Below are 23,772 nucleotides of genomic sequence, written 5' to 3'. Positions count from 1 at the left end.
TGTTAATAAATAAATAAATAATTTATTTTCTTGATTAATGCTACCCAACCGAAAAAAAAAATGATGGTCTATCAATGAGGTTTAGTCATTTTCATTAATAATCCGAGGAGTAACCATGTGGCCAGAGGAAGGCCACATGGTTACTCCTCGGATTATTACTACGTGTCCTTCCAGCGCTGCGTAGCAGAGGTTGATCCAGTGCTGCAGAAAGCAGCTGCACCTATCACATAAAGTGCAGAATAAGTCACACTGGGGGCACAAAAGCCAAGGCCCGCTGGTGAAGATTGTTTATTTATATGGCATCCTACAGCTTACAATGGAATCAAGGATACAGAGTGGGGCTGAGACAGAATTGGGGGCCATCTGCCAAATTCTATTCTCCTTTCTCCCCCAACCTGCTTATACTAAAGCTTCCTTTTGTGGTCCCCACCTCTCTGCCACAACGTAATCACTTTATATGAGTTCTAACTATGGGCTTAATTCAGAGATGTACATAATGCTGATAGTTAACAGCCGCCTACGGTCGCACTGCGTACGCACCAATGTTCCTTAGCGATATTGGGGAGGCAACAGGGACAGGCGTCAAAAACGCAGGTGTGCTGTGACCGCTTTCGGGCGGCACAGTGGTAGGCTATGGCACATAGCCTACCACTGTGATCCTGTACACAGAAAACATGGCGCCAGCTTCTCAGTTCCCGCGGGAATTCTGCGTGCCCGTAGGGTTACTCAGATTATCGGAGGATCGGAGACCCTCGGGGATGTGCATCTGTATGCAGTAGCTTGGCTCTGCGAAGCCACAGGTGGGCATCTCAATACATTTCCAGGTGGCCACAGCATTACTATATACTATTATCACACGTTAGCTGCATGCAAACTCGCAGCTGCAATGCATTAGTGTCCATCTGTGAATCACGCCTTGTGTCCAAGCCGCCCCAAAAACATTATTCTTTTGCCTCTAGTTTTCTGTCTTTGGTCTTCTTGCTTTATTGTCCTCTCCCCGATCTACTAAGCAGCTTTATCATCCAGCGTAATTCTCTATAGGAGGGGGATACGGTCGTTAGGACGACAGTCATTAGGTCGACCACTGAAGGTCGACATGCATTGGGTCGACATGGTCAATAGGTTGACATGTACTAGGTCGACAGGTCAAAAGGTCGACATGAGTTTTCACTTTCTTTTTTTCTTTTTTTGATTTTTCCATACTTGACTGTCCACGTGGACTACGACTGGAACGGTAACCTTGCCCGAAGCATGGTGAGTCAAGCGAGCCATGCGAGGGGACAAGGGGCACTAATTGGGGTTCCCGGTCACTTTACGAAGAAAACGATACCAAAAAGAGTCCAAAACCTCATGTTGACCTTTTTTCGCCTGTCGACCTAGCACGTCGACCTAATTCCCATGTCGACCTAATGCCCATGTAGTAATGAAGGAAATTATAAAGAACATTGATCACCTCTAAACACAGATGTTCCTTGTGTTCATAAACAATGTCATTTACATATACTAAAACTGCCATTATTTCTTCAAAAGGTGTCTCATGACTGCTTTACTCGCATGCATTAAGTCTCATCCACATGGGTTGTATGTAATAATAAGAAATAAATACATAAAATAAGAATTTACTCACCGGTAATTCTATTTCTCGTAGTCCGTAGTGGATGCTGGGTACTCCGTAAGGACCATATATAGACGGGCTCCGCAGGAGACTGGGCACTCTTAAAAGAAAGATTAGGTACTATATCTGGTGTGCACTGGCTCCTCCCTCTATGCCCCTCCTCCAGACCTCAGTTAGGGAAACTGTGCCCGGAAGAGCTGACATTACTAGGAAAGGATTTGGAATCCAGGGTAAGACTCATACCAGCCACACCAATCACACTGTACAACTCGTGATAACTATACCCAGTTAACAGTATGAACAATAACTGAGCCTCTCTCAACAGATGGCTCATACAATAACCCTTTAGTTAAGCAATAACTATATACATGTATTGCAGAGAGTCCGCACTTGGGACGGGCTCCCAGCATCCACTACGGACTACGAGAAATAGAATTACCGGTGAGTAAATTCTTATTTTCTCTGACGTCCTAGTGGATGCTGGGTACTCCGTAAGGACCATGGGGATTATACCAAAGCTCCCAAACGGGCGGGAGAGTGCGGATGACTCTGCAGCACCGAATGAGCAAACTCAAGGTCCTCCTCAGCCAGGGTATCAAACTTGTAGAATTTTGCAAAAGTGTTTTAACCCGACCAAGTAGCAGCTCGGCAAAGTTGTAAAGCCGAGACCCCTCGGGCAGCCGCCCAAGAAGAGCCCACCTTCCTCGTGGAATGGGCTTTTACTGATTTAGGATGCGGCAGTCCAGCCGCAGAATGTGCAAGCTGAATGGTGCTACAGATCCAGCGAGCAATAGTCTGCTTTGAAGCAGGAGCACCCAGCTTGTTGGGTGCATGCAGGATAAATAGCGAGTCAGTTTTTCTGACTCTAGCCGTCCTGGAAACATAAAGTTTCAGGGCCCGGACTACGTCCAGCAACTTGGAATCCTCCAAGTCCCTAGTAGCCGCAGGCACCACAATAGGTTGGTTCAAATGAAACGATGATACCACCTTAGGGAGAAATTGGGGACGAGTCCTCCATTCTGCCCTTTCCATATGGAAGATCAGATATGGGCTTTTACATGACAAAGCCGCCAATTCTGACACACGCCTAGTCCAAGCTAAGGCCAAAAGCATGACCACTTTCCACGTGAGATATTTTAGCTCCACGGTCTTAAGTGGCTCAAACCAGTGGGACTTTAGGAATCCAACACACGTTAAGATCCCAAGGTGCCACTGGAGGCACAAAAGGGGCTGAATATGCAGCACCCCTGTAACAACGTCCGAACTTCAGGCAGTGAAGCCAGTTCTTTTTGAGAAAAAAAGGGATAGGGCCGAAATCTTGGCCTTTATGGATCCTAATTTTAGGCCCATAGTCACTCCTGACTGTAGGAAGTGCAGGAATCGACCCCCCTGGAATTCCTCTGTAGGGCCTTCCCGGCCACACACCAAGCAACCTATTTTCGCCATATACAGTGAAAAAGTCTTGCTGTCACGTCTTTATCAGCGTAGGAATAACTGCATCCGGAATGCCCTTTTCCGCTAGGATCCGGCGTTCAACCGCCAAGCCGTCCAACGCAGCCGCGGTAAGTCTTGGATCAGACAGGGTCCCTGTTGCAACATGTCCTGACTGAGAGGCAGAGGCCATGGGTCCTCTGAGAGCATTTCTTGCAGTTCCGGGTACCGAGTCCTTCTTGGCCAATCCGGAGCAAAGAATATTGTTCACACTCCTCCATTTATTACAATTCTCAGCCCTTGGGTCTGAGAGGAAGAGGAGGGAATATATAGACCGACTGGAACACCCACGGTGTTACTAGTGCGACCACAGCTATCGCCAGAGAGTCCCTTGACCCAGCGTAAAACCTTTTTTATTTTTTTATTGAGGTGGGACGCTATGTAGTCCACCTGAGGCAGTTTCCATCAATTTGCAAAACTGCGTGAAGACTTCCTGATGAAGTCACCACTTTCCCGGGTGGAGGTCGTGTCCACTCCCGGAATGAACACTGCTGACAGTGCGCTTACTTGATTCTCCGCCCAGCGAAGAATTCTGGTGGCTTCTACCCTCGCCACCCTGCTCCTTGTGCCGCCCTGGTGGTTTACATGAGCCCCTGCGGTCTGACTGGATCAGAACCGGTTGGTCGCGAAGCAGGAACTCCGCTTGACTTAGGGCGTTTATATGGCCCTTAGTTCCAGGATATTGATGTGAAGGCAAGTCTGTTGGCTTGACCACAAACCTTGGAATTTTCTTCCCTGTGTAACTGCCCCCCACCCTCGGAGGCTTGCATCCATGGTCACCAGGACCCAGTCCTGAATGCCGAATCTGCGGCCCTCGAGAAGGTGAGCACTCCGCAGCCACCACAGGAGAGACACCCTGGCCCTGGGGGATAGGGTGATTAACCGATGCATCTGAAGATGTGATCCGGACCACTTGTCCAGTAAGTTCCATTGTCCTTGCATGGAACCAGCCGAAGGGGATGGCCTCGTATGATGCCATCATCCTTCCCAGGACTCGAGTGCAGTGATGCACTGACACCTGTTTTGGTTTTCAATGGATTCCTGACCAGTGTCATGAGCTCCTGAGCTCTCTCTATCGGGAGATAAACCCTCTTCTGGTCTGTGTCTAGGATCATGCCTAGGCGAGGCAGATGAGCTGTAGGAACCAACTGCGACTTTGGAATATATAGAATCCAGTCGTGTTGCCGTTTCACTTCCAGAGAAGGTGATACGCTGTCCAGCAACTGCTGTCTTGATCTCGCTTTTATGAGATCATCCAAGTATGTGATAATAGTGACACCTTGCTTCCGCAGGAGCACCATCATATCCGCCATTACCTTGGTGAAATTGGTAATGACAATCCCGTACCGCAATTTTTGAGGTACGCCTGATGAGGTGGATAAATGGGGACACGAAGGTATGCATCCCTTATGTCCCGATTCATTTCAGGCATGCAATGACCGCTCTTAGCGATTCCATCTTGAACCTGAACCTTTTCAGGTATATGTTCAGGGATTTTAATTCAATATGGGTCTAACCGAACCGTCTGGTTTCGGGATTATAACATGGTCGAATAATAACACCCTCTTGTTGAAGGAGGGGACCCTTGACCACCACCTGTTGAAGATACAATTTACGAATTGCAGTTAACACTGGCTCCCTCTCTTGGGGGGAAGCCCGCCGGGTCCTCGGTGAGGGGGCATCTTCTCACAGTCCAGCCTGTATCCCTGCGATACAATTTCTATTGCCCAGGGATCTAACAGGGAGTGAACCCACTTGTGGCTGAACTTACGAAGGCGTGTCCCCACCGGGCCTAGCTCCGCCTGTGGAGCCCCAGCGACATGCGGTGGATTTTTGTAGAGGCCGGGGAGGACTTCTGTTCCTGGGGACTAGCTGTGTTGTACAGCTTCTCTCCTCTGCCCCCGGCTCTGACAAGAAAGGACGCACCTCAGACTTTCTTGTTTCTTTATTTGAAAAGCTGCATTTAATACTGTCGTGCTTTCCTAGGCTGTGCAGGAATATAAGGCAAAATATCAGAATTACCAGCTATAACTGTGGAGACGAGGCCCGAGAACCTTTCTCCACACAATCCTCAGCCTTCCATATGCCTCTTAAGTCGGCATCATCTGTCCAATGTATATTCTACAGGACACGTCAAGCAGAAATCGACATAGCTTTTGTCTCTAGGACCCAGTATACTCATGTCCCTTTGGGCATGCTTTATAATTATATATCTATCACTTAAGACAGCATCTTAAAATATTTATATGCATACTAGGGTCTCAATCTCTGCTGATAAGGTACCTGTCCACGCTGCCACAGCGCTATAAACCCATGCCGACACAATCGCCGGTCTGGGTAGTATACTAGAATGTGCACGCTATCTGCAGGATCCCTGAGAATAGCTAGTGCAAAAAGGACACCCAAGGGGAAGATTCTCAACACATCCTGGCCCTAGTGGGGAAAGGATACAGCCTGAGAATTCTCTTGTGGGAAGCTGCCGTCTCTTGTCTGGAGATTCCCGCTCTTTTTCCTCATGAGAGGAGGGAAATTTACCTCAGCATTCTTCCCCTTAACATGTGTACTCTCGTGTCAGGGACAGATGAGTCATCAGTGATATGCAAATCATCTTTTATTCCAATAATCATATATTGAATATCTTTTAGCCCTCTTGGCTGTAACTTTGCATTATCGTAGTCGACAGTGGAGTTAAACTCCGTGTCGATACTTTGTTATTTTGGATAGTGAACATAGAGAGACTCTGAAGGACTCTGTGACATAGGGACAGACCAGGGTAGATTTCCTTTCTGTTCCCTAACCTTTTGTGCAATAATTTTACCTCAGCACTTACACATATCCAAACAGGTGTCGGCGTTGTTGACGGAGACACCCTCCCACACACTTATCCGCTCTATCACCTCCTTAGAGGAGCCTTTTACCTCAGACATGTCGACACACGCGTACCGACACACCACACACACAGTGGATGCTCTATTTGAAGACAGTTCCCCCACCAGGCCCTTTGGAGAGACAGAGAGAGAGTATGCCAGCACACACCACAGCGCTATATAATACAGGGATGTACACTATACTGAGTGATTTTTCCCCTATAGCAGCTTATATACACAGTTTTGCGCCTAAATTTATGTGCCCCCCCTCTCTTTTTTACCCTTTGTGTACCAGGATACTGCAGGGGAGAGCCTGGGGAGCTTCCTTCCAGCTGAGCTGTGAAGAGAAAATGGCGCCGGTGTGCTGAGGAAGAAGGCCCGGCCCCCTCAGCGGCGGGCTTCTGTCCTTTTATGTACTTTAATGGCGGGGGTTAATGCACATATATAGTTTATCAGACTGTATTATGTGCTTTTCGCCAAGTAAGGTAATCTAATTGCTGCCCAGGGCGCCCCCCCCCAGCGCCCCGCACCCATCAGTGACCGGAGTGTGTGGTGTGCTAAGGGAGCAATGGCGCACAGCTGCAGTGCTGTGCGCTACCTTAATGAAGACCGGAGTCTTCAGCCGCCGATTTTCAACTTCTCTTCGTTCTTCTGGCTCTGCAAGGGGGACGGCGGCGCAGCTCCGGGACCGGACGACCGAGGACTGGGCCTGTGTTCGATCCCTCTGGAGCTAATGGTGTCCAGTAGCCTTAGAAGCCCAAGCTAGCTGCAAGCAGGTAGGTTCGCTTCTCTCCCCTCAGTCCCACGTAGCAGTGGGACTGCTAATAAAAAAAAAACAAAAAAAAAAAAACCTAACAAATACTTTCTTTTTTAGGAAGCTCAGGAGAGCCCCTAGGGTGCATCCAGCTCTGGCCGGGCACAGATACTAACTGAGGTCTGGAGGAGGGGCATAGAGGAAGGAGCCAGTGCACACCAGATATAGTACCTAATCTTTCTTTTAAGAGTGCCCAGTCTCCTGCGGAGCCCGTCTATACCCCATGGTCCTTACGGAGTACCCAGCATCCACTAGGACGTCAGAGAAAAGCTATTTACTAGTTTAGTAGTTTATTAATTATTATTATTATTATTTTACAGCATCTGGGGTCATGAAAAAGGACACAGATAACTGCCCAACCTAATACCGATGTGCCCTCAGACGCCTATCCTTTTTTCGCCATATGCCGCAGGACGCCTGAGGTGATTTCCGTACTGTGCAATTTTTCTTCAAATTCAAATTGCAGTCGCAACAACTGTGGACGACCCCCTGCAGCCGCAGCTAGGTTGCGTATGCAGGCGGTCCACCATTTTCTCGATCTGAGCAGCTGTGTGTGATGTCACGCAACCGCCCCAAAAACGCAGCGGACCCACCCCCGTTTTTGACGCTCCACCCCCGCAACGCTGTCAATCAGGCAGAGGCATTCGCAGCCAATGCGATCAGATCTCACTGGCTGCTAGCGCACGCGAAGGACAGGACCCGCGCATGCACATTGCCGCTGCAGCCAGGGTTATTGCGGTCGCGAATGACCCCCTAGGTACAAATGATTGTATTTTTATAGCAAAGGAATTGCAGAAGAAATGGCAGAACAATGGCTGGAGTAGGTCATTCATATTGGACTGTCTTTTGCATTTTTACCCAAGATTGTGCTACTTTTTCCTCAATTTTGCTGCTTTTTCCTCCATTATGCTATTCTTTTTCCTCAGTGTTGCATCGTAGTTAGCTTATATTGTACTAGGTTCTTAGGATTAGTGACGTGGCTAAGTCACAAAGTACGTGACATGCTAAGTGGGGCTATTTGCCACGATTTGGGGATAAGTGTATGTGGACACATCTGTCGTTTGTTTATGCCTTAAAACGAATTGCCGCTTTAAATTTAGCGGCTCTATCGCTGGAACACCGCTGCAGAAGAAGACCGGATCCGACAGGCTGGAGGAAGAAGATACCACTTTAGAAGGAGTGTAACTAAGGACTAATTAAGCTATCTGGAAACTTCCACTTGCTTAATTAGTCATTAGAGGGGGTGCCGCAGGGGTTCCAGAGCACCTATAGATTTCTATAGAAATCACCGGTGGCGAGAGAAATGAGCTGTGGCGCACAACTGAATATGTCGCTAGGAGTGGCAATTTAGCCTAAATTATAGCCTGTTAATTCTGTTATCCCATTAAATAGAGATGCAGTCTGCAGGGTGAGGGTAATCCTTTCCTAAAAAATAAAGTTTAGCGGGTAAGATATTTACCTGATATCTGTATAGGATTAGCATAATATCCCTTTAATCCAGGAAATGAATTACACAGGTCCTGTGGCTGGCTAAATTCAAGCCTGCATTTAACCTGGCTTTAATCAGTCACAGCACCTGTGTAAATCATAGGAGTCCTCAATTAAAGGTACATTATGGCAACCCTACTTCTGTTATCTCAATATTTACATACATTTCCATAATGTAACTCTGAAATATCACTGTTAATCAATCAAACACTGTGAGAAACTAAATGGGAAATACTGTTCACAGCCCTTAAAACGCAGATTTTTTTATAACTATTTAAGGGAAATTTTGCCCCGAAAGAGCTATAGAGGTTCCCTTCATTCATCATTTAAGATACACTTGAACTGCTTATGGCTGTGGTTTCCAAACTGGGTGCCATGGCACTTGCATGGGTGCTGTGTGTTGGTGATTCAGGCTCAATTAAAATTATTTATGGTCAATGTAATAGGCAAAACCAGTGCTTGTGGACAAACACAAGCAAATCCTGTCCCTCACCACATAACGAAATCTAAAGGTAACAAACTGCCGACTCCCATCTACATACCTCCCAACATGACCCTCTCCAGGAGGGACAGAATGCTCTGCTTCTTGACTTCCCTCTTAAGTTATAATTGCCATCACCTGTGCTGAAACACCTTTCTTATCCATTAGCCTGTTCAGCACAGGTGCTGGCAAACATGAATTAAGAGAAAATCCAGGAGCAGAGCATTTTGTCCCTCCTGGAGAGGGTCATGTTGGGAGGTATGCATCTACCACCATCTATACCCCACTGTATGAAGACTCCAGTGTCCCCTATGGGCTGAAGGAGAAACACAACTTAATTTAATATTTTTTCAGAATTTTACAATAAGAATCTTTTGGCCTAAGGGTGCCATTGAAAAATTCTGATACTCTAGGGCAGGCATTCCCAACCACGGTCCTCAAGGCACACCAACAGTACAGGTTTTAGTGATAGCCAGGCTTCAGCACAGGTGACTTAATTAGTAGCTCAGTTATTTTGATTTAACCATCTTTGCTCAAGCCTGGATATCACTAAAACCTGCACTGTTGGTGTACCTTGAGGACCGTGGTTGGGAATGCCTGCTCTAGGGCAGTGATTCAAAAAAAGTTTGGGAACCGCTGGTTTTACGGTGTTAAATCAAAGTTTTCATGTTGTCAGTATCATGTGGACCTGAAGCTGGGGAAGAACACAACAAAACTTCAGATTCATTTAATAAGTTGCTTTCTGTGAGCTGCACTTTTGCGGATACAAGTTATTACACTGCTAGTGTGCATTACATAGTTGCCTACCTGACCCTCTCCATGAGGGAGAAAATGCTCTGTTCCTGGACTTTCCTGGTAATGTATGATTGCCATCACCTGTGGTGAGCTAGGTAATTGATAAGGTGTTTCACCACAGGTGATGGCAATCATACATTACCAGGAAAGTCCAGGAACAGAGCATTTTCTCCCTCATGGAGAGGGTCAGGTAGGCAAGTATGGTGCATTATCAACCTGGGCCGCATTTTAACATTTAAAACGCTGTATTAAAATGCAACAGTGGGAACAGCACTACTGACTCCAATGCACATTCATTAAAAACAGAGGCTACATGTGAACAAGTTCTAAGCAGGTTTGAACAAATTTTCGCGATTGTCCAGTTCCAGCTGCTCTCAGGGGTCTGCAGGCAAAATAGGCGTTTATATATGTAAAGCTGCAAATTGGTGGGCCCGCCAAAATAAGCAAATATAAAAGGAGACTCTCGACAGATAGAGAGAAAAAGCAACGGAATTCCTGGAGTATGCGTCAAGCTTATTTAGTAATAGCCATAGTCAATTATAACTGATGATATGGCTTGTTTGTTTCTGTGGATGTGCCTACCCTCTCTGTGGAGGAAAATATGAAATAAAATAAAAAAAAATTAAAAATTGTGTGTGTATAATATATATATATATATATATATATATATATATATATATATATATACATACACACACACACACACACACACACACATATATACACACACATACACCACACACACATTATTTTATAAATATATATATATATATATATATATATATATATATATATATACATACATACACACTGCTCAAAAAAATAAAGGGAACACTAAAATAACACATCCTAGATCTGAATGAATGGAATATTCTTATTAAATACTTTGTTCTTTACATAGTTGAATGTGCTGACAACAAAATCACACAAAAATTATCAATGGAATCTAATTTATTAACCCATGGAGGTCTGGATTTGGAGTCACACTCAAAATTAAAGTGGAAAAACACACTACAGGCTGATCCAACTTTGATGTAATGTCCTTAAAACATGTCAAAATGAGGCTCAGTAGTGTGTGTGGCCTCCATATGCCTGTATGACCTCCCAACAACCCACACAAGTGGCTCAGGTAGTGCAGCTCATCCAGGATAGCACATCAATGCGAGCTGTGGCAAGAAGGTTTGCTGTGTCTGTCAGCGTAGTGTCCAGAGCATGGAGGCGCTACCAGGAGACAGGCCAGTACATCAGGAGACGTGGAGGAGGCCGTAGGAGGGCAACAACCCAGCAGCAGGACCGCTACCTCCGCCTTTGTGCAAGGAGGAACAGGAGGAGCACTGCCAGAGCCCTGCAAAATGACCTCCAGCAAGCTACAAATGTGCATGTGTCTACTCAAACGATCAGAAACAGACTCCATGAGGGTGGTATGAGGTCCCGACGCCCACGGGTGGGGGTTGTGCTTAGAGCCCAACACCGTGCAGGACGTTTGGCATTTGCCAGAGAACACCAAGATTGGCAAATTCGCCACTGGCGCCCTGTGCTCTTCACAGATGAAAGCAGGTTCTCACTGAGCACATGTGACAGATGTGACAGAGTCTGGAGACGCCAATGAGAACGTTCTGCTGCCTACAATATTCTCCAGCATGACCGGTTTGGCAGTGGGCCAGTAATGGTGTGGGGTGGCATTTCTTTGGGGGGACGCACAGCCCTCCATGTGCTCGCCAGAGGTAACCTGACTGCCATTAGGTACCGAGATGAGATCCTCAGACCCCTTGTGAGACCATATGCTGGTGCGGTTGGCCTGGGTTCCTCCTAATGCAAGACAATGCTAGACCTCATGTGGCTGGAGTGTGTCAGCAGTTCCTGCAAGACGAAGGCATTGATATTACGGACTGGCCCGCCCGTTCCCCAGACCTGAATCCAATTGAGCACATCTGGAACATCATGTCTCGCTCCATCCACCAATGCCACGTTGCACCACAGACTGTCCAGGAGTTGGCGGATGCTTTAGTCCAGGTCTGGGAGGAGATCCCTCAGGAGACCATCCGCCACCTCATCAGGAGCATGCCCAGGCGTTGTAGGGAGGTCATACAGGCACGAGGAGGCCACAGACACTACTGAGCCTCATTTTGACTTGTTTTAAGGACATTACATCAAAGTTGGATCAGCCTGTAGTGTGTTTTTCCACTTTAATTTTGAGGGTGACTCCAAATCCAGACCTCCATGGGTTAATAAATTTGATTTCCATTGATAATTTTTGTGTGATTTTGTTGTCAGCACATTCAACTATGTAAAGAACAAAGTATTTAATAAGAATATTTAATTCATTCAGATCTAGAATGTGTTATTTTAGTGTTCCCTTTATTTTTTTGAGCCGTGTATATATATATATATATATATATATATATATATATATATATATATATATACACACACACATATACACACTTATACAATCATAAACAGTACATGTATACATACGCAATGTACACACAGATCTTCATCTAGTATATGAGAACGTCTATCTGTTTGTTTGTTTGTTTGTTTGTTTGTTTGTCTGGTTGCGATAAACTGTGAAACCACGGAACCAATTACAATGTGGTTTTCACATTGTGTAGGTAATTTACCCAGGCAGGTTTCAGGCTAAGTATCATCACGATGGGTCGTCGAGGGACTTGTGGGTGGTGCTCCACAGGAAGGTGCCCCCTGCACTGCTCTTGGCAAGTCAGCAGCGACACGCACATGCGCCTCAATAGCAACCAATCAGAACATCACGCACCTGTGTATTGTGATATACTTATTCATAGGTAAGCGTTGTAACAGGCCAACCCCACCCTATATATGTTAGCAAAATCCGAAAACCCTAGATCACCGACTTCCGTTATCACCGACTTCCACCTGAGTGGAGCCGGGTACTGCAGATAGTATATTTAGGATAGATAGATAGATAGATAGATAGATAGATAGATAGATAGATAGATAGATAGATAGATAGATAGATAGATAGATAGACATCTTGACTGTAACAAAATTGGGCTGCCGTCATCTTGGGATTATTGATTCATTACCCAAGCTAGTTATTAACTAGCCTTCATTTCGAATGCCAACAGTAAGCAAATATGTGTATATCTGCATCAGGTGTAAGATTCTGTTGCAGTACTACAAGTCCCATCATGGCTGCAACATGAGGATGGCAAACAGCCACAGGTTGCCTACCTCAAACAGAGAAACATTACACATCTATATGAAGTACACAGTCGCAGAATTCTTCCAGTGGAATAATTGGGGCTTTCCCAAGAAATGTGGACACAATTCAGTCCAAAGGGCAACACTAGCAGGGGCGGAAGTCCCGGAGGCAGCGGAGTCGGCTGCCGCCGGGCTCCTAACCTGAAGAGGGCGCCTCGCAGCGCCCACTGACTTTACACAGATTGACATGCGGACGAGCGTCCGCATGTCAATCTGCGGTCTCCCTACCTGCTGTGTTGGAGGGACACGGAGCGCATAGAGCGTCTCTCCTGTGTCCCTCCCTGGCTCTCTCCCCCGGCGGTCTAATACAGGAAGTGCCGTTCGTGAGCTCTGATTGGCTCACGAACCGGCACTTCCTGTATTAGACCAGCCGGGGGAGAGAGCCAGGGAGGGACACAGGAGAGACGCTCTATGCGCTCCGTGTCCCTCCAACACAAGGAAGAGGGGGGGGGGGGGGCAGGCACTGGGGGCATATACCTGGCACGAGGGGGGGGAGGGGGAGACCTGGCACTGGGGGGCATATACCTGGCACTGGGGGGGAAGACCTGGCACTGGGGGGCATATACCTGGCACTGGGGGGCATATACATGGCACTGTGGGGGAAGACCTGGCACTGGGGGGCATATACCTGGCACTGGGGGGCATATACCCGGCACTGGGGGTGAAGACCTGGCACTGGGGGGCATACACCTGGCACTGGGGGGCATATACCTGGCACTGTGGGGGAAGACCTGGCACTGGGGGGCATATACCTGGCACTGGGGGGCATATACCCGGCACTGGGGGTGAAGACCTGGCACTGGGGGGCATACACCTGGCACTGGGGGGCATATACCCAGGGCCGGATTAACAATGGGGCGGATGGAGCTGCAGCTCCAGGCCCCTCACTGGAAATAGGCCCACAGAACCCCTGCAGTTCAGATAGTGTTGACAGGGAAAAAAAAACTTTTCTCCTGTCATCACCAATAGCATTCCCTCACTTGAATCCTGTCACGGAGAGCCAAGGCTCTGCATCTCCCCTCTGAGGCTGCCAGCAGCTGTCACTGCGAAATGAAGCGCATACCCATGATCGAAATAAGCTCCTCCCCCAGATCGTGATAAGCTCCGCCTCCTGGTGCATCTACAGCTGTGCCCACGATTGCTCAAACTTCTTCTCACATGCCATCTTAAGCTGTGTCTCTGGGGGACCATTATAAACTCTGCCCCTTGGTTCTTCCACTAGTGCTGAGCCCTGGCCCCTGTTGCCTGAAGCCACACCCCCGGGCCGTTCTAAGCCCCGCCCACTGGACAGTACACTGCAGTGCTCCCCGCCTGGGTCATCTGTGTGTGAGGTGTTCTGCAGCTGCGGTTTGAGGTACAGAGGAGTATATGCTGTGTAGCCCTATTGGGCATAGGGACTTTCTCACACTGAAAGTTATTGTGCATGTTCTGTGACCTTATGGCATACTGTTATAATCTATCGTGCATGACAATCAATTGAATTCCGGCCAGTGTGTATACGGACGCTGCTGTGCTGTGTAATGTGACTATCGGACGCTGCTGTGCGGTGTAATGTAACTATCGGACGCTGCCGTGTAGTGTAATGTGACTAGGACACTACCTTGCGGTGTAATGTAACTATCGGACGCTGCCGCTCGGTGTTATGTAACTATCGGACGCTGCCGCTCGGTGTTATGTAACTATCGGACGCTGCCGCTCGGTGTAATGTAACTATCGGACGCTGCCGTGCGGTGTAATGTAACTATCGGACGCTGCCGTGCGGTGTAATGTAACTATCGGACGCTGCCGTGTAGTGTAATGTGACTAGGACACTACTGAGCGGTGTAATGTAACTATCGGACGCTGATGTATGGTGTAATGTGACTATCGGACGCTGCCGTGCGGTGTAATGTGACTATCGGACGCTGCTGTGCGGTGTAATGCAACTATTGTACGCTGCCGTGTGGTGTAATGTAACTATCGGACGCTGCCGTGAGGTGTAATGCAACTATCGGACGCTGACGTGCGGTGTAATGCAACTATTGTACGCTGCCGTGTGGTCTAATGTAACTATCGGACGCTGCCGTGCGGTGTAATGCAACTATCGGACGCTGCCGTGCGGTGTAATGTAACTATCGGACGCTGCCGCACGGTGTAATGTAACTATCGGACGCTGCCGTGCGGTGTAATGTAACTATCGGACGCTGCCGTGTAGTGTAATGTGACTAGGACACTACTGAGCGGGGTAATGTAACTATCGGACGCTGATGTATGGTGTAATGTGACTATCGGACGCTGCCGTGTGGTGTAATCTAACTATCGGACGCTGCCGTGCGGTGTAATGCAACTATCGGACGCTGCCGTGCGGTGTAATGCAACTATTGTACGCTGCCGTGTGGTGTAAAGTAACTATCGGACGCTGCCGTGCGGTGTAATGCAACTATCGGACGCTGCCGTGTGGTGTAATGTAACTATTGGACGCTGCCGTGCGATGTAATGTAACTATCGGACGCTGCCGTGTAGTGTAATGTGACTAGGACACTACTGAGCGGTGTAATGTAACTATCGGACGCTGATGTATGGTGTAATGTGACTATCGGACGCTGCCGTGTGGTGTAATGTAACTATCGAACGCTGCCGTGCGGTGTAATGCAACTATCGGACGCTGCCGTGCGGTGTAATGTAACTATCGGACGCTGCCATGCGGTGTAATATAACTATCGGACGCTGCCGTGTGGTGTAATGTAACTATCGGACGCTGCCATGCGGTGTAATGTAACTATCGGACGCTGCCGTGCGGTGTAATGTAACTATCGGACGCTGCCGTGCGGTGTAATGTGACTATCGGACGCTACCGTGCGGTGTAATGTGACTATCGGACGCTGCCGTGTGGTGTAATGTAACTATTGGACGCTGCCGTGCGATGTAATGTAACTACCGAACGCTGCCGTGCAGTGTAATGTAACTATCGGACGCTGCCGTGCGGTGTAATGTAACTATCGGACGCTGCCGTGCAATGTAATGTAACTATCGAACGCTGCCATGCAGTGTAATGTAAATATCGGACGTTGCCGTGCGATGTAATGTAACTATCGGACGCTGCCGTGCGGTGTAATGTAACTATCGGACGCTGCCGTGCGATGTAATGTAACTATCGAACGCTGCCATGCAGTGTAATGTAACTATCGAACGCTGCCGTGTGGTGTAATGTAACTATCGGACGCTGCCGTGCGGTGTAATGTAACTATCGAACGCTGCCATGCAGTGTAATGTAACTATCGGACGCTGCCGTGCGATGTAATGTAACTATCGAACGCTGCCGTGTGGTGTAATGTAACTATCGGACGCTGCCGTGCGGTGTAATATAACTATCGAACGCTGCCGTGTGGTGTAATGTAACTATAGGACGCTGCCATGCGGTGTAATGTAACTATCGGACGCTGCCGTGCGGTGTAATGTGACTATCGGACGCTGCCGTGCGGTGTAATGTGACTATCGGACGCTGCCGTGTGGTGTAATGTAACTATCGGACGCTGTCGTGCGATGTAATGTGACTATAGGACGCTGCCGTGTGGCGTAATGTAACTATCGAACGCTGCTGTGCGGTGTAATGTGACTATCGGACGCTGCCGTGCGGTGTAATGTGACTATCGGACGCTGCCGTGCGGTGTAATGTGACTATCGAACGCTGCCGTGCGGTGTAATGTAACTATCGGACGCTGCCGTGCGATGTAATGTGACTATCGAACGCTGCCGCGCGGTGTAATGTAACTATCGGACGCTGCCGTGCGGTGTAATGTGACTATCGGACGCTGCCGTGCGGTGTAATGTGACTATAGGACGCTGCCGTGTGGTGTAATGTGACTATAGGACGCTGCCGTGCGGTGTAATGCAACTATAGGACGCTGCCGTGTGGTGTAATGTGACTATAGGACGCTGCCGTGCGGTGTAATGCAACTATAGGACACTGCCGTGTGGTGTAATGTAACTATCGGAGGCTGCCGTTTTAATTTATCATGCATGATAATCAATTGAATTCCGGCCAGTGTGTATACGGACACTACCGTGCGGTGTAATGTATCTATCAGACGCTGCCATGCGGTGTAATGTGACTATCGGACGCTCCTGTGCGGTGTAATGTGACTATAGGACGCTGCCTTGTGGTGTAATGTAACTATCGGACGCTGCCGTGTGGTGTAATGTAACTATCGGACGCTGCCGTGTGGTGTAATGTAACTATCGGACGCTGCCGTGTGGTGTAATGTAACTATCGGACGCTGCCGTGTGGTGTAATGTAACTATCGGACGCTGACTTGCGGTGTAATGTGATTTGGACATTACTGTGCAGTGTAATGTAAATATCGGATGCTGCTGTGCGGTGTAATGTAACTATCAGCGCTGCCTCGCGGTGTAATGTGACTTGGACACTACTGTGCAGTGTAATGTGACTATCGGACGCTGCCGTGCGGTGTAATGTGACTCGGACACTAGTGTACGGTGTAATGTAAATATCGGATGCTACCATGCGGTGTAATGTGACTAGGTCACTACTGAGCAGTGTAATGTACAGTAACTGTCGGACGCTGCAGTTCGGTGTAATGTAATTATCGGACGCTGCCGTGCGGTGTAATGTGACTCGGACACTACTGTGCGGTGTATTGTAACTATCGGACGGTGCTGTGCGGTGTATTGTAACTCGGACACTACTATGCCGTGTAATGTGATTCGGACACTACTGTGCGGTGTAACGTGTCTCGGACACTACCGTGCGGTGTAATGTGACTCGGACACTACTGTGCGGTGTATTGTAACTATCGGACGGTGCTGTGCAGTGTATTGTAACTCGGACACTACTATGCCGTGTAATGTGATTCGGACACTACTGTGCGGTGTAACGTGTCTCGGACACTACCGTGCGGTGTAATGTAACTAGCAGACGCTACCGTGCGGTGTAATGTAACTATCAGATGCTGCTGTGCGGTGTCATGTGACTCGGACACTACTGTGCGGTGTAATCTAACTATCGGACACTGCTGTGCAGTGTAACGTGTCTCGGACACTACTGTGTGGTGTAATGTAACTAACGGGCGCTGAGGCATATCCCCTGCTCCCCTCTCCTTAATCCAATCTGCTGCAGCGGTACACAATAGGCCTTTCCTATATTTCAGCTCCAGGCCCATGTGCACATTAATCTGGCACTGCATATACCTGGCACTGTGGGGGAAGACCTGGCACTGGGGGGCATATACCTGGCACTGGGGGGCATATACCTGGCACTGGGGCAGGGGGCATATGTGGCACTGGGGAGAGGGATATATTTGGCACTGGGGGCATATACCTGGCACTGTGGGGGAAGATCTGGCACTGGGGGCATATACCTGGCCCTGTGGGGGAATATCTGGCACTGGGGGCATATACCTGGCACTGGGTGCATATACCTGGCCCTGTGGGGGAATATCTGGCACTGGGAGCATATACCTGGCACTGTGGGGGGAAGATCTGGCACTGGGGGCATATACCTGGCCCTGTGGGGGAATATCTGGCACTGGGGGGCATACACCTGGCACTGTGGGGGAAGATCTGGCACTGGGGGCATATACCTGGCCCTGTGGGGGGAATATCTGGCACTGGGGGCATATGCCTGGCACTGTGGAGGAATATCAGGCACTGGGGGCATATAGCTGGCACTGTGGGGGAGTAGGCACTGAGGGGGCATATGTGGCACTGTGGTGGAATATTTGGCACTGGGGGGAGCAGGCACTGAGGGGGCATATGTGGCACTGGGGGGGGGGTATATTTGGCACTGGGGGCATGTACCTGGCACTGGAGGCATATACCTGACACTGTGGGGGAATATCTGGCACTGGGGGCATATGTGGCACTGGGAGCACGGCCCTAGCAACAAGCACTACCCCCTAGCAACGAGCATGACACCCAGTGCATGAACCCCCTGGCAACGAGCATGACACCCTGAGCATGAAATCCCCTGGCACCGTGCATGGAACCGCTGGCAACGAGCATGACACCCAGTGCATGAAACCCCTGGCAACGAGCATGACACCCTGAGCATGAAAACCCCTGGCACCGTGCATGGAACCAAGAGCATGAAACCCCTGGCAACGAGCAGGTAATTTAAAAGTAATTAGAAGCCTTACTGTAGAACTTAATGTGTAATGGGCATTACGGTGTGTGGCATAATGTATCACGGACATTGCGGTGTGTGTCATAATGTGTCGGGCATTACGGTGTATGGTATACTATATCGCGGGCATTGTGATATGTGGTATAATGTCTCAGGCTCATTGTGGTGTGTGTTATACTGTGTCAAAGACATTGTATGTGCTATAATGTATCAAGGGCATTGCAGTGTGTAGCATAATGTATAATGGGCATTGTGATTCCTGTCATAATGTGTCACAGGCATTACGGTGTGTGGTATAATGTATCAGGGGCATTGCAGTGTGTAGCATAATGTATAACGGGCATTGCGATTCCTGTCATAATGTGTCGGGGGCATTACGGTGTGTGGTATAATGTGTCGTGGGCATTATGGTGTGTGCATATTGTGTCATGTGCATTATTGTGTGTGGCATAATGTCTAAGGGCCACTGCAGTATGTGGCATAATGTATACTGGGCATTACTATAAGGAGGAAAAATTACAAATAATGTAAGGGGCATGAATCAGGATTATTTTTCTTTCCCGTCTGGGCGTGCAGGTTGGAAAACTGGGGTATAACGCAGTCTTTTCCTGCAATGTCACGCCCCTTTATGGTAAGCCATCCCAACGAAGCCACACACTCTATACTGCCAATTATGGAGGGGGGGGGGGGGGGGGGCAAATAATTTTTTGGCTTGGGGGAGAAAAATTTCTAGTTACGTCACTGAACTGACTCATTCCTGTAAGCCGCCACCACAGCGCAAACCCCAGGAGAGTACGCTGGTGAGCGCCTGCTGTGGGAGGTAGGAGAGGAGCTGCTGCTACCGTTGCCCCGCTGCTGTGGGGAAGGGGGGGACGGGATGGATGGACACACGTGCGAGGCGGAGTTTAAGAGCTGGTACCACGCTTGCCTTGTATTCCACTTCCTAATTGCGCTCTGCCTCCGGTAATTGGGGAGGAGAGTAGAGCCTTCTTTCACTACACAAGGTATCCATCTATGCTCCCTTTCTCCCTGTATAAGTGCACTGCCAGTATACTGTATGTATGTTTGTGTATATATAGATAGAGGTAGGGGTCTGGCACAGCCACATAATAGACTAATACATTGGGTGCCCTCACAGCAAAGTAGTTTAGCAAAATAGAGGTGGTGCGGCACTCCAATGATTTGCACACTGACACCAATTGAAGTAGTGCAACGTTTCAATGCCCGTTTAATGAATCTGCATTTTTGTCATATATACAATGACCCCCATTCTGCCTCATCCCGCCTCATATATACAATGACCCCTCATTCTGCCTATATATATATAGCCTGCAGGATCAATATTGGTGTGGTGTGTGTGTATGTGTATATATATATGAAGAAGTCTTATCAAGACGAAACGCGTTGGGCGACCTGTACCTACCTCACTCCAAAGATAAGAAATATTTGATTTTAAATATTTTTGATTGTAGTTCTTAATTCATTTGTATTTTATAGTCCAGCTGTGTGCTTTTATTGTTGTCCCATTTTTTATGTATGTTTTTATGTTTTTTTATATTAAATACAATTTTATTACTATAGGCGCCTGAAAATATTTTATTGATACAGTAGTCGCTATCTCTCTCCCCCCGTATCTTACATATATATATATATATATATTTTATTTTTTTGCCTCTATATAGGGGGGCACCTGTATTTATATTGCCTCCGGGCGTCTAGGACGAACTTACGCCACTGAACACTAGCCTGTACTTCATAAAGTAAAACAAGCACGGATTGCATGAAAGGTTTTGTCCCAGTCATTCTGCCTGTCTCAACAGCGAAAGTCACCGAACACTCTTAACACAGGGCGTCGGGGTGACCAGCAGTGTGGAAGACAATACCCAAATGTGGCAACACAATGACCAGATGTGTCCATGCAATGTCTGTGTGACACAAAAAGGAGACACGTTATATGTAGCGTCCTACAGTCTCCTGTCCGTTCCCTTCCTGTGCGACAGACCTAAGTTTGAATAAACTAGAAACCCTGCACTCTGACAGACACAGATCTGCGACACATGAGCGAGGTAGGCTTTGCTCTACTTACAAAAAGTCAGATCTGACCAAAAGGCCCTATGGCCCAGAGAACATTACATTTACAGAAGACAAACAAACATAACCTCAATGACCATCCCTTCCCTGTATGACACAGCAGAGAACTGTAAAAACCTGGAGACCATCGATGAATGATTGTGCTTTAAATTACATTAAATCATCAATTTACTAATGACAATAAACCGCAAACATCTGCACAGAGAAAGCCTATAATAAATCAATAAAATGTTTCCAATAAACTTAAATCTGGCGTTTGTGTCTCATGTCGTATTAGGTTTATAATGCTGCTATTTTTGGAAATTTAGCTACAAACATGCCATAACCTGAGAGAAATAGGTATTTACACTGATATATAGTAGCGTCACTTCGCTCACCTTAGTGCGGCCATTGATGATGTAGTTGCCCAGTTTCCCGCTGCAGTGCATAATGACCTCGTCTATCCTGGACATAAAGGTCCCAATACTTTCACAGCCAGACTCCTTCCCTTCCACCCAGGCAATCTGGTCCCCCCGAATGTTTTTGGAGGGTATGGTCCTCTGGCTGACAAGTTGTCCATCCCTAAACTTCCCACTGCGGTTGAGGAACTCCACCTCACTTAGGACCTGGGAACCCAAAGTTTCTCCTAAAAAGTGGTCCTTGACACAAATGCCATAGTACATCATACATGGGACAATGTAGTCTATAGCCATTTTTTGGGGGGCGATCACTAAGCTATTGTTTGTTGGAGGTGTGGTGCCAAGGGGTCCCCCCATTCCACAGCTATGCTCTTGCCGAGGCTGGGGAGCATCCATGTGTACTTCAGATTTCCATCTCTTGCCCTCCATGGGAGGGAATACAGAAGGTCCACTTTCTGATGCCATGACTGCAACTCCACTTTCTGCCAACCCATTCCCAGACCATTTTCTTTTACCGGGCAAGCCATCTCCTCTTCCATTGATAGACAACAGCATTTCTTGGCAAGGGGCATTGCCTGGCACATCCCTAGAAAAAGAGCCTGCTATCTCCCGGATGCCGGTCATCCCCGTCCTCACGAATGACTTTTCTCCATGTGCTAAAATGTGTGCCCTAACAGGTGCCACGGTGCATGCCAACAGGGATTCCTCTTCTGCATTAGCAGACAGATGCTCCGCACTTGCATTGTTCTGCAGGGATGACGGGTGAAGGTGGCACCTGTTGCCTGCGCTCAGCGGGTTGATGGTAGAGTGGATATCTGAGGGTGGGTGACATGCTGTCACAGGGATCTGCGGGAAGCCCTCTACCCCCATCCTGGCACACTGCAGAGCGGGCACAGCTCTAGGCTTCACCAGCTCCTGGCTGGGTGGCTTCCCTTCACTCTTTACGGGCTGCCCCAGCTGATGCACTCTATCCATGTCAGTGTCAGCAGCATGTCCCCTGCACGTAGCACACGTCCCAGCCCCATCATTCAGCTCCTACTGTAGCAACTCACAGCAGCTCCACACAGCATCCTAGTCCCCCTCTCTGGCACTCGCCTGCCCACGGCCACAGGGCAGCTGGGGTGAGACACGGGCCGCTTGCTCCTGCAGAAGAGAGGAGTAATGAGTTAGCAGGCTTACATAACGCACCATCACCTCTCGTATAAGGCGCACATGCCGCACCTCACTACTAATGAAAGGATCCCACTGACTTGCAGGGCAGAGATATGGCAGCAGTATCATGCGATACCTGTGAGCTTCTGGTGCGTTCCACGGGCGACAATGTAACGACTATTCTAGACATGACATGGGAAGAGCTACTTACCCAGACAGGCTCCCCTCACTGCATCCACAGGCTGGGCACAGATCTAAGGCTGCAAAGCTGGCAGAGAGGGCTCTGGTAGAGCTGGTGATGCAGAGTGCACAAGGGCTGTTGTGGGGGAAAGGTTTGGGGGGGTGGGGGGGTTATTTAAGGATGCTGTGTCTGAGACAGCCAGAGTTGAAGTGTCCTCAAAGCTTGTCCCCCTATACCCTGACTGGTGGGTGCCTGCATGATATGTGGGGGGTCACCAGGTGCCTGCACTGTATGTCTGAGAACCCCCAAAGGGGCAAGGCAGGGTAGACAGGGCACTGGATAGGGTACAGGTATCCCCCACTGAGCTCTCTCTCCAGGATGGTAAATGGGGCTAGACGTCTGTGGAGATCTCATGTGTCTGGGCTGGGCTGCAGGGCTGTCAGGGATGGTCCCCTGTTCTCCTCATCTCCCCAGTCAGGGGGTGGATGTACTCAGGGCAGGCATCCCCTGCTGGAGAGAGAATACGGCTGCAGGAGAGCTGGTGGCTGCTGCATGTGTGTGTGTGACACGACCAGTGAGTGAGGCTGAGCTGCTGCTGCCCCCTCCCTCCTTCTGGACCAAGTCTCCCCCTCCATAAGGCTTTGTATCATATACACGTGCACAGGGATCATGTGACAGCTGCTCTACCCCACCGTGGCCGCTAGAGGCAGAGGCGAGTCGCCCGTATACACTACTATTGCTGCTACATATTTATTATACAAGCAGACATTATGCAGCTATTTGTCTCCCCCCTCCATCAGCTGGTGATTAAACAAATGTTGCAATTCCAGTAAATTGGCAGCCGTTTCATGGACCCTCCTTAATAAACTGGGATTCTAGGAAGTGACACAAAAAGTAAAATGTGGCCCCGCATAATTCCCGGTTACATGCCTCCTAACAGCACTGGACAGTAGTTCTGGGTGAAAAATTCTGATTGTGTCCCAAAAGCGATTGCAAGGCGTCAGCACTGCACCTGCTCTACCCCAATACCCTACT

The 23,772-nt window shown here is 48.5% G+C and overlaps 1 protein-coding gene across 2 annotated transcripts in view; it reads right to left on the bottom strand.

The window, feature by feature from the left end:
• Nucleotides 1–23,374, bottom strand: part of EGLN2 (egl-9 family hypoxia inducible factor 2) — a 79,295-nt gene extending 55,921 nt beyond the window's left edge. The window contains exons 1-2 of one of the 2 annotated variants that reach the window (XM_063937713.1): nt 22,768–23,374; nt 21,384–22,547 (exon numbers count right to left, since the gene is read on the bottom strand). In XM_063937713.1, coding sequence (XP_063793783.1) covers nt 21,384–22,379 — 996 coding nt within the window. In that variant the 5' untranslated portion in view covers nt 22,380–22,547; nt 22,768–23,374. The remainder of the gene's footprint in view (nt 1–21,383; nt 22,548–22,767) is intronic. The other variant, XM_063937712.1, reaches the window with a different exon arrangement.
• Between the last annotated feature and the right edge of the window lie 398 nt (nt 23,375–23,772).

This window comes from Pseudophryne corroboree, chromosome 8 (genome assembly GCF_028390025.1).
Source record: "Pseudophryne corroboree isolate aPseCor3 chromosome 8, aPseCor3.hap2, whole genome shotgun sequence".
Taxonomy (NCBI): domain Eukaryota; kingdom Metazoa; phylum Chordata; class Amphibia; order Anura; family Myobatrachidae; genus Pseudophryne; species Pseudophryne corroboree.
This window is presented reverse-complemented; position numbering and strand designations above follow the sequence as displayed.